Source organism: Emydura macquarii, unplaced genomic scaffold (genome assembly GCF_026122565.2).
Source record: "Emydura macquarii macquarii isolate MOO-44397 ecotype Brisbane River unplaced genomic scaffold, CSIRO-AGI_Emac_v2 contig_1876, whole genome shotgun sequence".
Classification (NCBI taxonomy): domain Eukaryota; kingdom Metazoa; phylum Chordata; order Testudines; family Chelidae; genus Emydura; species Emydura macquarii.
Window position 1 is genome coordinate 15,999,651 of NW_027132013.1, and position 13,438 is coordinate 16,013,088.

The 13,438-nt window shown below is 45.5% G+C and overlaps 1 protein-coding gene across 2 annotated transcripts in view; it reads right to left on the reverse strand.

The window, feature by feature from the left end:
• Positions 1–12,633, reverse strand: part of ARG2 (arginase 2) — a 29,295-nt gene extending 16,662 nt beyond the window's left edge. Inside the window, exons 1-3 of one of the 2 annotated variants that reach the window (XM_067557767.1) lie at positions 12,563–12,633; positions 11,466–11,568; positions 10,820–10,892 (exon numbers count right to left, since the gene is read on the reverse strand). In XM_067557767.1, coding sequence (XP_067413868.1) covers positions 10,820–10,892; positions 11,466–11,568; positions 12,563–12,615 — 229 coding nt within the window. In that variant the 5' untranslated portion in view covers positions 12,616–12,633. Of the gene's footprint in view, positions 1–10,819; positions 10,893–11,465; positions 11,720–12,562 lie in introns of those variants that run through there. The other variant, XM_067557768.1, reaches the window with a different exon arrangement.
• Between the last annotated feature and the right edge of the window lie 805 nt (positions 12,634–13,438).

Here is a 13,438-nt window from a genome sequence, read left to right on the forward strand (position 1 = left end):
AGGCTCACAGGGAGAGAAACAACTCAGCATTACCAGATCACTTCACATTTTTAAATAAAACAAAACAAAAATTAAAAACAGTGTGATTCAGCTTTTTGATAGCTGATTTGGGTGCCAAATTCCTGACATTTTGCCTGATGGTTTCACCACTGAAAGCTGCCTCTTCCACCCAAAAATAATGCTTTACCGGTTCCTGAAAAAAATGTGGAAGTCTCAAGCTTTTTCAGACCTCATATGCCTGAGCCTTTCAGATGAGAGGCAAAACCAAGGTCTCAACCAACAAAACAGCTGTTAAAGATTCCATGGCACTTAAAAACAAACCCAAACAAAGAAGGAGTAAGCCAAAAACTATTTCAGATAACTAAGTTCTTCCCCCACATCAATCCCATCTGTGGTTCAAATTAGACACACTATTCTTCCCTCTTGCCTTCCATCCCAGAGGTCACTGAATTTTAGTGATGGGCAAGCTGAACAACAGATACATAAAAATTGTAAAGTGATTTGGGATGAAAGATACCACCAACAAAAACAAAGAGCGCTCTGTTCTTTGACTCCAGGACCTTACGCCATCTTAGTAAAACCCAGGAGGAGGTGGGAGGGAGAGGGGGGAATTTGGAGGGGGGAGAGGGGTTAGGAAATAAAGTTCACTGTTTTACATCAATTTATCTTAAATTGATATAATGGTTTAAATTGAATTAAAAGCATCCACACTGTGATCTGAGTGCACTGTAATGATTTTTAAACCAATCTGAAATTAAATTGTTGCAGATTTGAATATAGACAAAACCTAAGGGGAAAAATTCAAAGGATCATGAAGCAGAGAGAGACAATTCTCAGTCTCCCAAAAAAGGACATGTGACAGGAATGCCCCACTTCAAAGAACAAGTAAAGAACCTCTCCTGTAATAATGGGGTCTATGGAGCAGACAGCTGATTTATTTAATGAGGGCCCAGACTCCAGTTGAGTGTTTGTGCTTTGATTGTTGCCATCTGCATGATTGTAACTAGCCTTTGAAGTTAATATCACTTCGGGCTGGTCTAGCTTGAAAGTAATACCAGTTTAACCATGTCTGTTGAGGTGTGATTTATTTATTTTAACTGATGCAGTTATACCAATATAAGCTATAGTGTGGATATGAAAGGTGTTTACACCAGTATAGCTTATTCCAGTTCGGGGAGCAAAATAAGGTATTCTGATATAAGCACCTTTATAATACTACCTACGCTCGGTTTTTTCCCCCCCCACTTTAATTATGCTGGTATAGTTTAAATGGCAATGCTCTCTAGTGTGAACAGCTCTTAGATAAACAGCATGGCGGAGAAGAGTACTCACATTATTTCGCTTTGTAGGGCTGGTGAAATGATCACAGTGCATCAGCTTACACTGGGGCCCTTTGTCCACAATGGGTTTTTCTGAAAACATTTCCCATCATTGCTAATTTGAGCACACCTTCCCTAGTGCTAGCAATGGGTGAGGACACAAGAGAATGAAAATACTGGTTGCCATCGGTCACCCTATAGTCTAGACCAGAGGTCCCCAAACTGTAGGACGTGCTCCCCTAGGGGGATGCGGAGGAACCTTCAGGGAGGCATGGTGGGGCCTGGCTTGGGCCAGCCCCTACAGGGGCAGAGAGGAAGCATCACCCAGCCCTGCTCTGTCCTCATCTGCACTCCTGCCCCGCCCCCCAGCTGCAGCCCCAGCCCCAGCTCCTGGCTGTGGTCCCATGTCCAGGCCTTGCATCTGGCCAGCCTGGGCCCCACCTCCCAACTTCCAACCATGGCTTTGGCCCTACTCCCGGCCCCGACTCCCAATTGTAGCTCCTGGGGGGGGACACAGACTATGTAAGGGGGTGTTGTGATCCCAAAGGTTTGTGACCACTGGTCTAGACCCACCAAGTACATAACAGATAACATGCTGGTTAAAATGCTAACAGCCACCTAGAATTTTGTCTACACAAGTGTTCCATCAGTCCCTGCACATTAGTAATGGTGGGAAATATGAGAAACAAAAGCTAGTGCAGATACAGCAGGGGAAATTATATACAGATGAAACAAGCAGCTCAGATTTTTAAGAAATCCTTATAAATAGCAGGACCTGGTTTTTCCAGTGGCCCTGCAAATGTGAAAGAGTTTTCATGGGCTGAGCTTTGAGGGGAGACAGCTGAGATGGGATATAAGTAGATTTATGACACATGATGAATGATGGATTTACATATAAACATTCTATTTTGAATCTGCATATCCCATATGATCAAACTGAATTCAGGTGATGTCTAAATGGAATGGGTGGGGTTCTGTTTCAATGGACTCCAGGCCAGAAAGTCTTTTTGGAACCAGACACCTATTCAATAGCCTAATCATCTCTTGAATACATGGAGTGCTGATGAGAACAGTGGGCCCAACCCTGCAACCCTACCTCCTCTGAGTCTGACACCTATAGCAATTTACTTAACTCTAAAATTTGATTGCCTGGCTCTTAGCACATAATGAACAGTAACAACATTTGCAGTTAAAAGTTTTTCAGCCTCTTCAGCAGACATCAAGAGGAAGCTCCATGATTCATTATGGTAACAAGGAGGAGACCATCCTGTCTCAAGGGACTTCCTCTTAGAGCTTAAAGCGGGGTGGGCACAAAGGCTGAATTGCTGTTTTGGGGAAGCAGTGGTTTTGGGTGGTAGCTGCCATGGAGACTTCTAAATTAGGAAGGAGTAGAGCTTCATTCTTTTAGGTTAAGGAGCTCTGAAAGCAGCTGCCTCCTCCCTGCTATGCTGCTCCTGTGCAGCCAGAGAAGAGCACTATTCTTACAGAGCTTATGAGCTGCCATGTAGAGCTCTCAATTCTTACAAAAATTAAACTCTGCTCCCACATGAGTAAAGCACCCAACATCATAGCCAACCACTCTGGCAAGTCTTTCTCGAGTCCCATAAGCCAGTCCTTTAGCCCTTCATGTCATTACATCCCCCTATTTATCCAGTCAGCAAAACTGGCAGTTTGGATCCAAGATGCAACTGCCACAGCTAATCCTACTCTCTAGCAATCCAAACCAAAAACCCACACCTGGCCACCAGACTCTGCAGCTCAGGCACATCTTTAACTTCAGTAAGAGTTGTTTAAAACAAAGGAAAACAAAAAAATCACAACCCTCTCCTGTGATTGTGGGAGATCCAAATAGTATACCTTTGTATTAGTCAGTACAAAAGAACTAGGCAGTGGCAGATTAGGGACACAAGAGCCTTCATGGCTCAGTAACTGGTTAAAAGATAGGAAACAAAGAGTAGGAATAAATGGTCAGTTTTCAGAATGGAGAGAGGTTGGTACGGTAGTGGTGTCCCCCAGGGGTTTGTACTGAGGCCAGTGCTGTTCAACATATTCAGAAATGATCAGAAAAAAAAGTTACACAGTGTGGTGGCAAATTTTGCAGATGATAAAAAACTACTCAAGATAGTTAGTCCAAAGCAGACTAGGAAGAGTTACAAAGTGATCTAACAAAATGGCTGATGGAATTCGTTGATAAATCCAAAATAATGCACATTGTTCCCAACCATACATATAAAATGATGGGGTCTATACTATCAGTTCCCACTCAAGAAAGACATTTTGGGGTCATTGTGGATAGTTCTCTGAAAATATCCACTCGTGCAGCAGCAGTCAAAAAAGCTAATGGGATGTTGGGAATCATTAGGAAAGGGATAGCTAAAACAGAAAATATATTGCCTCTTTATAAATCCATGGTATGCCCACATCTTGAATACTGCATGAAGATCTGGTCGCCCCATCACAAAAAAGATATATTGGAATTGGATAAAGATGCAGAAAAGGGCAACAAAAACTATTAGGGGTATGGAAAAGCTTCCATATGAGAGATTAATAAGACTGGAAAAGAGACTAATAAGGGGATATATAACAGAGGTCTATAAAATCATGACTGATGTGGAGAAAATAAATAAGGAAGTATTATTTACTCCTTCTCCCAACACAAGAACAAGGGGTCACCACATGAAATGAATGGGCTGCAGGTTTAAAATGAAAAAAGGTAATACTTCTTCACACAACACACATTCAATCTGTGGAACTCCTTGCCAGAGGATGTTGTGAAGGCCTAGACTATAACAGGGTTCAAAAAGAACTAGATAACTTCATGGAGGATAGGTTCATCAATGGCTATTAGCCAGATGGGCAGGGATTGCTGTTTGCCAGAAGCTGGGAATGGGCAAAATGATGGATCACTTGATGATTACCTGTTCTGTTCATTCCCTCTGAAGCACCTGGCATTGGCCACTATCGGAAGACAGGATACTGGGCTAGAGGGACCACTGGTCTGACCCAGTATGGCCATTCTTATGCATGTTCATGGCAAGGACAAAAGAGGTGCACACCACGGTGATCAGGGCTGTGGCAGCTCAAGCTGAGGTTATCTACCACTTCTAAGGTCTGGTCCTCCCTGTTAGGAAAGGTGACTGGAAATGCCACTGCCAAGGGGATCTGTGAATTTAAATTTGCTTAGGGTCTGTACTTCATCTGCAACTGGTTGGAGAGGTCAAAGGCCTCCAAGACCTGGGACCTCTCAAGAAATATCACTGTAGGCCAGTCCAATACTGCCATTTGGACAGGCAGCATTACCAGTAAAAGTTACATTGGAGTGTTATATACCATGCTGCTTCAGTGGGCCAAACTCATTGTACACATCAGAGTCTCCTTCTGCTCCTCCACCCCACAAGCCATTCTCTCATCCCACTCTGTTGCAGGGAATCTGCAATCCACTTTCTCCCCCATGCTAGGGCCCTACAACCCCCACCATGAAAGGCCTGTGTGCTCCCCTTCACCATTCTTATTTCTTTTCTTTCTGTTTAGAAGAGGAGTAATTCAGGCTCTCAACTAGTGATGTAAAAGGTTAACCATTTAAATGGTAATCAGCTCCACTCCCCAAGAGTGAAAGCTGCCAAACATGCTCCCCTGCCAGCGTTTAACCCTTTAAACATTCAATTTTTAGAACATTTAAATGGACTTTAGACTCTATTTTACATCCCTACTGTAAACACTGTAATTTCCAGTGGGAGGATGAGCAGAGCTGAGATACAGAGAAATGCCATCAATTTGAGTATAAGACCTCACAAACTTGGCCAATTAGTTTTTAGAATTGTGTCATTAAAAGATCAATTTCACTGTACATACACAGATGGATGGAAATTTTCATCAGTAATAAGTGAAATTTATAGATAGACAAAGTAAGAAAAATGCTGCTTGGGAGCTTATTAGAGTCAAAATCCAGTGACTTTTGAATTAGGCTTGTTACAAATGGACTAGTGAACAAACAGTAAAAACAGGTAGGACCGGTTGATTTAGGGATACTTTATTTGTATAGTTGGACATGTGATGTCAACAATTTGTGTTTTAACAGGTATAAAGCTTTAACTTTTTGAATCTCAGTGCTAGTCATTAAATAATTTTCAGCAACTTGAAAATCTTAAAGATAAAATTAATTCTTAAAACCCGTAATTTTGTGCAACTGAAAACTTAAATAAATAATTCTATAAATGCTTAAAAATAAACATCTGTCAAAGTTATAAAAAAAAAATATTTCAAATTATGCCAAGCCTAGTAGCTAACAGTAACATAGGGAAGGACTAAACTCCCCTCACTTCCGGCTTTTGCCTAGAGACACAGGATTCTGGTGCATTAGGCCTCATGCCTGCATCTCTAGCTGTTGAGCTGACCCCAAGAAATCTATTTAAGTTTTTGCTGGAGGCCATTCTTTGCTGCTGCTGGGAGAGGGAAAGGCAGGTAGTGGCTCAGACTCATCTCAGCCACACTGTATAAGATTGGGGAGTTCTCTACCTCTTGGCTCCATCCCTCCTTCTGTGTCTCAATAAGAGCACAAGTGAGCAATCGAGAAGCAGTGTGCACCCCAGCCAGCAATACCAAGTAGCTACAACAGCAACCCTTGTAGTGACCTCAGGGTGAAGAGAAAAAAAGGGGCAGGTCAGGACTTCATGGGAAGGAGGCACAGAAAATTAGGCAGGAGGGAGAGGGAGGACACTGTCCAGAGCGAGTGCGCCTCATGATCTCAGGGAGAGTATCGGAGGGGAAGTTAGGGCAGAAGGGAAGTGATAGCAAATTCCCTCCCAAAAGCATCAGTTACTGCGGGCGAGATGAAAAAGGGGCAATGCCGACAGCAAAGTGAAAGGCTTTCCCTTCACCACCCCAAAGCAAGTAGTTGTGGTAAAAACAGTTTATAACAATCCAGGCCCTAATTCAGGCACAAACACATCTGAAAAACTAAGATGATGGGAGGGGAATAAAACCCAATGTGAAGTTCACACACACCACCTCCTCTACATTTCAGCTGTAAGTATGCCTCCCAGCTCGGATAGGCAGACATGCGCTAGCTGTGCTCAAGCTGGGAAGCTAAAAATAGTAGTGTGAATGTTGGGTGGCTAGCCCATGCCGCAACATCCACACCCCTATTTTTTAGTGTGCTAGCTGAAGCGGGGCTAATGTGTGTCTGTCTACCCAGCCTGGGAAGCATGCTCACATCTGCAGTGTAGACACACCTTCAGCAGCCAGTGGTTCTCAACCTATTTACCACTGTAGGACGCATATGCAGCTCTGTGTGTGTTATGTGGGCTGCATCCACACAATATACATATACTACCCGTATAAGCCCTAAGGATGTCACATGGGCTGCAGCTGTGTGCTGATTGGGCCACAAGCAGCCTGTGGATTGAAAACCACTGGTGCAGAGCAACATAAAGATGCTTGCAGGCAGGATCTAGGAATCAGGAGGTACAATTCATGCATTTTACCACCTCACTCCAGGGCAGTGGGGGGACCCCCCCTTTTTAAAAAAAATATATAAGTCAAGGAAAACTAATCACTTTAAAGATACTGATTTAAAACACACACACTTCCTTTTCTCCCCCAGTAAGAAAAAAGGAGCCATACTTTCTGCACCCCATACTCTCTCCAAAAAATGTCTTCTACTTGTTTTTAAACTAACATTGCACTCTGTTAATTTATGTTACTGCAGGGGAAGAAGGAAACAGAAGCCTTTTCATTTAGGCTCTCTTGTACCCACGAAATCCACCATCCACTGCACCTTATTCTGCTGGGACAAGTCATGCTCATGACACTTGTAATCTTCAGGCATTTGTGCGCACATTCACATGCCCCATTCTGAGTATGAACACCACACATAAAAGCTTCCTTTGAAAGTCATGCTGAATGTACTATGGACACACAATGCAAATGAATGCTTCAAAAGCTGCATTAAGTGGGGCTGATATTCTCTGATGTTGTAATAACATTTAACTAAGACATGTACATCTCTTTCAGGAGCTACTCAGTCGCACAATATTATCGCCCTCTGCCCACCTACAGACAAACAGTTGAGGGCTGGGGGTAGGGAAGGAAGATCACTTAGTTCCTTTGAGAGTCCTAAGATCTTGGAAAAGGTTTTCAGGGTCTTTGTTCACTCTCATTCGCTTTGCTAGGAATCAGGAGTTTGCTAGTGGAATTTTAGGTCTAGAAGGTTAGATTAGAGTCACAACCAAAAGTGTTGTGCACACAACAGCTTTGCAAATTCACTTTATTATCTAATGTAACATTAGAAAGACGCAAATAAATAAAAAGGCAAAGGAAATAGCTCCTTTCAGGGACACTTCAGAGCACTGGGGGAAGGGAGAGAGGGGAACTATAGCAATATCATATATGCTAAGCCCTCCTGCCAAGCTAAGGGGGAAAAATAGAACATCCTTTGTTAAATTTCCATCTTATTTCTCATTGGACAACAGCCTCACATACAGTACTCTCTTGTTCAGTGACTTCCTCCCTAACCTTCTACTCCGCACTGCAGTGGGATGTCCCTGCCACATAAAAAAACTCCCCTGTGGATGCTAGCTGAGCCTGTCATTGCTTGTCAGTGAGGGCCCCTCCTGGCAGAGTCTATAGCAATCTATGCACCACCTGACCCTATTTATCAACAAGGCTGCAGAAATTTAAGCAGCAATAAAACACCAAGACAACAACAGACATAAATAGAAAAAACAGCAGCTCATATCAGTGCTGCGGAAAGTGCACTTTTGCAACAAAAGGAGAAAAAATCTTGAACATTTTTTACTATTTGAAGGGACAAAGATAAAAAATTAAACCCCTTCCCTGCTTTACTGATATTTTAAGTTAGTAAACACTGAGGTCAAAATCCCAAAGTTATTTACGCTTCTAACTCCTACTAAAATCAATAAAAATTAGGCACCTAAATAAAAAAAAAACCCCTAAATAAAAAACCCAACACACACACCAAAACAAAAAACAACACCCTGCACACAGCAGAAGTTTTTACTGAAGTTGTTGGTTGTCAATGTCATGGAAACATTTCTAGTCAGGTTGGATTTTGTACAATCACAACAAAACTGAATTATTAGACCTATTCTATTTGAAGGAGACCCCATAGTTAACTCTAGACTAACTGATTGCAAAACTCTTTATCAGTCACTTGCCAGATATCTATAATAACTACAAACAGTTGCCTAATCCCTTTTCAGCATTATAGCCTTCTTTCACATCTGGTAACGTCAGAGTTTCAGAGATTTTAGATAATTGAAGGCTCTCCAGTCTCTCCAGACCCACTTTTACTTCAAGATGCCAGAACCATCAAGCATCTTTCTATCATGCTGATATGGCCAAAGGCTGTTGTGGCCTATATCTAGACTCTGCACGATGCAAAAGAGAAGCATGGAGTGAGGTGGTACCAGACAACTTATTTACAGATACTAAAAGGCTGGAAGCTTTTAGCTACTGAATCATAAGTTGCTGGGTAGGACAGGTTAAACACTGTGTATACTAAAATCTGCTGAACAACAATATGTGCCTGAATAGGACTCTTGTGCAGTAGAAGACGTAACTTCCTGGGTGATTAAGGAATTAATCTCCCCTTTGTGCATGCATTTATATGCAATTAGTTTTAATAGGATTTACATGCAGGCATCATGAATTAACCCTTTAAGGTCTGACCCTGCAGTCCATCCTGCACACAAAGTCCCAAGCAAAGCAGGCAGCTTTATAAGCTAAAGACAGTCTCAGAAGGATTATTTTTAATTGGAAAACATCAATTTCATACTAGAGAGACAAGGTAGGTGAGGTATTATCTTTTATTGAAGCAACTTCTGTTGCTGAGAGAGACAATCTTTTGAGCCACAATCTAGTGTCTAATGACACTAAAAACTGTGGATTGAAGAGAGACTGGATTTATGGTTTATTACAACAATTCCCCATCCCAACTGCCTCCCCCATCCTTTCCCCCACTCCACTGGAGGGGTGCTAATGGACCACTTCACCTTGAATGGTCCCTTGAAACATGTTAACTACTTATGCTAAACAATCTGTTCCACCTTGTATTTAGCTGTGACATTCTGATGAATACCTTTACTAGATCTGGACTATGTAAGCTTGAAAGCTGATCTCTCTCACCCACAGAAGTTGATCCAATAAATGATATTACCTCACCCACTTTGTCTAACATACTGGGATCACACAGCTACAACATAGCATAATTTCACCATACACACACAAACTGCCAAAAAAAATTCAATCCATCGTAATAGAAATTTACAAATAGGCAAAATAAGGAAAGTGCTGCTTGAAAAGTACTTGGAGTTTGATTTCAAGATATTTACTTTGTAATCTGTAATTTCTGGCATGTGGTGTTGACAAATTGTTTTAATGGTTACAGAGCTTTAGCTTTTTGAACCTCAGTGTCTACAGTCATTAAATAATTGTCTGACCCGCCCCATAATTTCCCACAAATGTGAAAAATTTAAATCATTCAATAAATATTGATTTCCATCAAAATTATTAAAAAAACCAAAAATCACATTCTGCTAAGCCTAGTTATTGAGACTACAAGCAAGAATCCATGTCTGGTATTTGGCTTACAAATTGCCTCTCCCTCTTATTCAACCATTGAAGGAAAAAATAGGGGTACTTGTTTTCTCTAATTCTGGAGCAGGTGGGAAGGGACCATGAATTATTGAGACTACACAAGATCCTCAGGTTTTTGTCTCAAGTCGTAGATCTAAAGTCTAGTTTTGCATTGAGAGGACATAGGAACATTGCTGTCTCAACAGAATAAAAATGCGATCTTGTTTATTGGTAGGGCTGGCTTAAACAAAAGCAAATGTTCATTTTCTTCAGAGAATTCTGGATTCCATTATGGAACAGAGTGAACTAAGTAATCACTTACAGGAGTACAGTAAAGGAGTTAAGCGATTTGCCCTTTCTGCCTGAGTTTCTCAGAAGTCATTTCTGAATGGTGCTCTCAAATTTACACACGCAAAAAACTGGATGTTCAGTCTGGCATACCTAAATTTCTGTAGATCAAAGCCTCCCTTGTGCACATGCAAATTTGTTAATCATACATTTAACTGCCCAATATGTGCATACATACAAATAATGTTTACTTGTGCAAATTAGTTCTTAGCCATAGAGAAACAATTTTAATATAAAGTATATAGGCTAGTTTCAGTCTCTATGGCCCATTCAATCCTACATACTGCTAGCCCAGTAGAGATACTCGGTTTTGTGACTCATCTTCATGGTGACAAGGCAGAGACATTTCCTAGGGAGGAAGGTCCCGCCCCTTCTAGTGGAGAGGTCTGAGCGTGTGGCTGACTCATGTTTCAGCGAAATGAGTGGCGCTAAAACAAGAGAAGGGGATGGAGGATTGGAGGGGCATGCAGTACCCATAATCTCAAGCTTCTAAGGGCCCCCAGTCATGTCAGCAGGAGCCCCTCATCAACCCAGCCGCTACCGCACGTGGCCCTTACCCAAGCCAGAGAGCCTTTCCGTCAGCCCCGCGTTCCTTATGGCAGCGGGACCGTGGTCCACCCCTCTTCTCTTCTGTAAGACAAAGGGGCTCCGTGAGGATCCGCTGCGGGGCGGGGCTTGGTGCACACAGAAACAGACTGAGCCGCGGCGATGCCGAGGAGCTGCGATGGGGGAGAGGGAGGGACTGGGGGTTTGCGAGGCTATTTTCCTTCCCGACCGACCGGCCGGCCAGCAGTATGCTGCTGGGTCCGCGCTCCCCTGTTGGTGCTTCAGGAGGGAGCGGCAGCGTCCCTCCCGTGTCACAGGAGCTTGGGGATAATGGACACGGCGTCTCCCCGTCCCCGCAGCCGGGGTTACCTTGGAGAAGCCCGCTGGGACAAAAAGGCAATGCGGCTACTGCAACCAGCCGAACACATTGATTTCCCCCACCCTGCCCAGTGGACCCGTCATCGCTGCCGGCCGGCAAGCTCCCCCTCCCGCAGAGCGTCTCTCGGGGCTGGCGGGGACCCCCGATCCTTTGGGGATGCGCGGCGGCGAGTCTCCCCGAGCCCCTCTGCAGGGCACCAGAGCTCCTGCCGGGGGTGGGATGGGGGGATACACTCCCTCGGAGTGCCAGCGGGCGCCTGCTCCCCCCGCGATGCTCACCTGCCCCCGGGAGAACGGGGCCCCGATCAGCGCCACGGAGTGAGCAGGTTTCTGGAGCTGCAGCGCGGAGTCCGCCTGCTTCCGCAGGAGCCGGGCGAAGCTGCTGCGCAGAGACATGATGATGCAGGACCGCAGAGCCGCTCAGCCACTCTCTGCACTCAGGGGCGCGCGCTGCGCCTTTAACCCGCCGCACCAGTAGCGCCGCCCGCTACCTCCCTAGCTAGGCAGCGCCGGAGCTAGAAGCCGGGTCCCGGCCCCCTCCCCCCACGCGGGCGCCGCCCCACCCCGGGACACACCCCCGGACCGCTCCCTAGCTGGCCAATGGCAGCACGGGGGCCCGGGGGTGTGCGCCGCCCGTGCGCGCGCTGGGCTGGGCCGGGCCGGGCCGGGATTGGGCAGGGAAGCGCGCGCCCGCCCGGCATTCCGGCAACTGTCCTACGCGCGGACAGGAGCGTCCTCCTCGCGGCCGCAGCCGCCCCCACCAACCCCGCGACTCACCCACACCCAGCTCCGGCCCTCCGCGGGGCTGGGGGCTCCCCCCTCTGCCTAAGCACCTCTCGTCCCCCTCCTCCCCGACCGCTTGGGGCCGACGGCCGCGCCCGGACAGCCCTTCCAACGGCCGGCCGCGCCAGGCCCAGCGTCCCGGCCAGTCTCGAGTGTCCCGCCGCCCCCTAACACGCGCGCCTGCAAACGCCCTTTTCCCCCAGGGAAGGGCGGGGAGAGACAGACCCGGCTCTGTGCCACCGACCACCGAAGCCGCTGATGGGCGCAGCAGCGCAGTGACCGGACTCGTGCCCACTCCCCCAACCTGTCCTGTCCTGTCCCCCACTCCCAACTGCCCCACTCCAACGGCCAGCTCGCCTCCCAACCGCCACAGAGCTAGGCAGTCATGGGCTCCACCATGCCTTCCTTCTTTCTGTCCTTCCTTCCATTACAGGAATTGCCCCTAAAGCACAATGCTCTCCTAGCTTAGCTTTAAGTGTGGGGTGAAGTCATCCCATCTGTCTCAAGCTGATTTCAAATAACCGGGAACTGCCCCCTGCAAGGGGAAGCTGCTCTGTATGCTATATCGCTGCCCTTCATTGGCTTACACACACCATTGCCAAATAAAAGTGCTGTTCTGCTCTTCCCATAGGTAACCTGAGGGCATGTCTACACTTAAAACACTGCATCAGTCAGCTGCATTGCTGTAGCACTTTAATGAAGGAGCTTTAAACCCAAGAGGGGGGTAGAGAGCTCTTCTGTGAGTTTAGTTAATCCACCTCCCCAAGAGGCAGTAGTTATGTCAGTGGGATAAACTGACAGTGCCATCTATGCAGGGGGTTATGTCGGTGGTATTACATCTCAGGAGTGTGGATTTTTCATATCCCTGAGTGACAAATTTATACGGAGATAGGTCTGCAGTGTACACCAAGACCTGATTTACAAATAACCTCCCTTCCCTGTTGCCTCCCCAGTTCTCTGTTCCCCAGAGAAGCCCTGATGGTAACATTGCACTTTCTTCTCACCCAACTGGTTCTCCAAATGGAGGTAGTTTTTTTGTTTTTTTTTTTTTAAAAAGGCCTGCTATATAAGGTAACTGGGGAGAGGAGAGCAATGGTAAGACCCAAAGTGGGGTAAGGCCTTTTCTACACTAGCACTTATGTCGGCAAACTTTAGTTGTTCAGGGGTGTGAAAAAACTTACCCCTGTGTGACATGAATTTTGCCGGCATACGTGCTCATGTAGCCACGTTATGCTGACAGGAGAGAGCTCTCCCATCGACATAATAAAACCAGCTCAATGAGCCAACGGCAGCTATTCTGGCAGGACAACATAGTGCTGTGCACATGAGCGCTTATGCCAGCAAAACGTATGTCGCTCAGGGTGGTATTTTTTTCCACACCTCTGAGCAACAAAAGTTTTTGCCAACATTAAGTGCTAGTGTAGACAAGGCCTAAGGAAAAGGGGATTAGTCAGAAATGAAATTAAAAC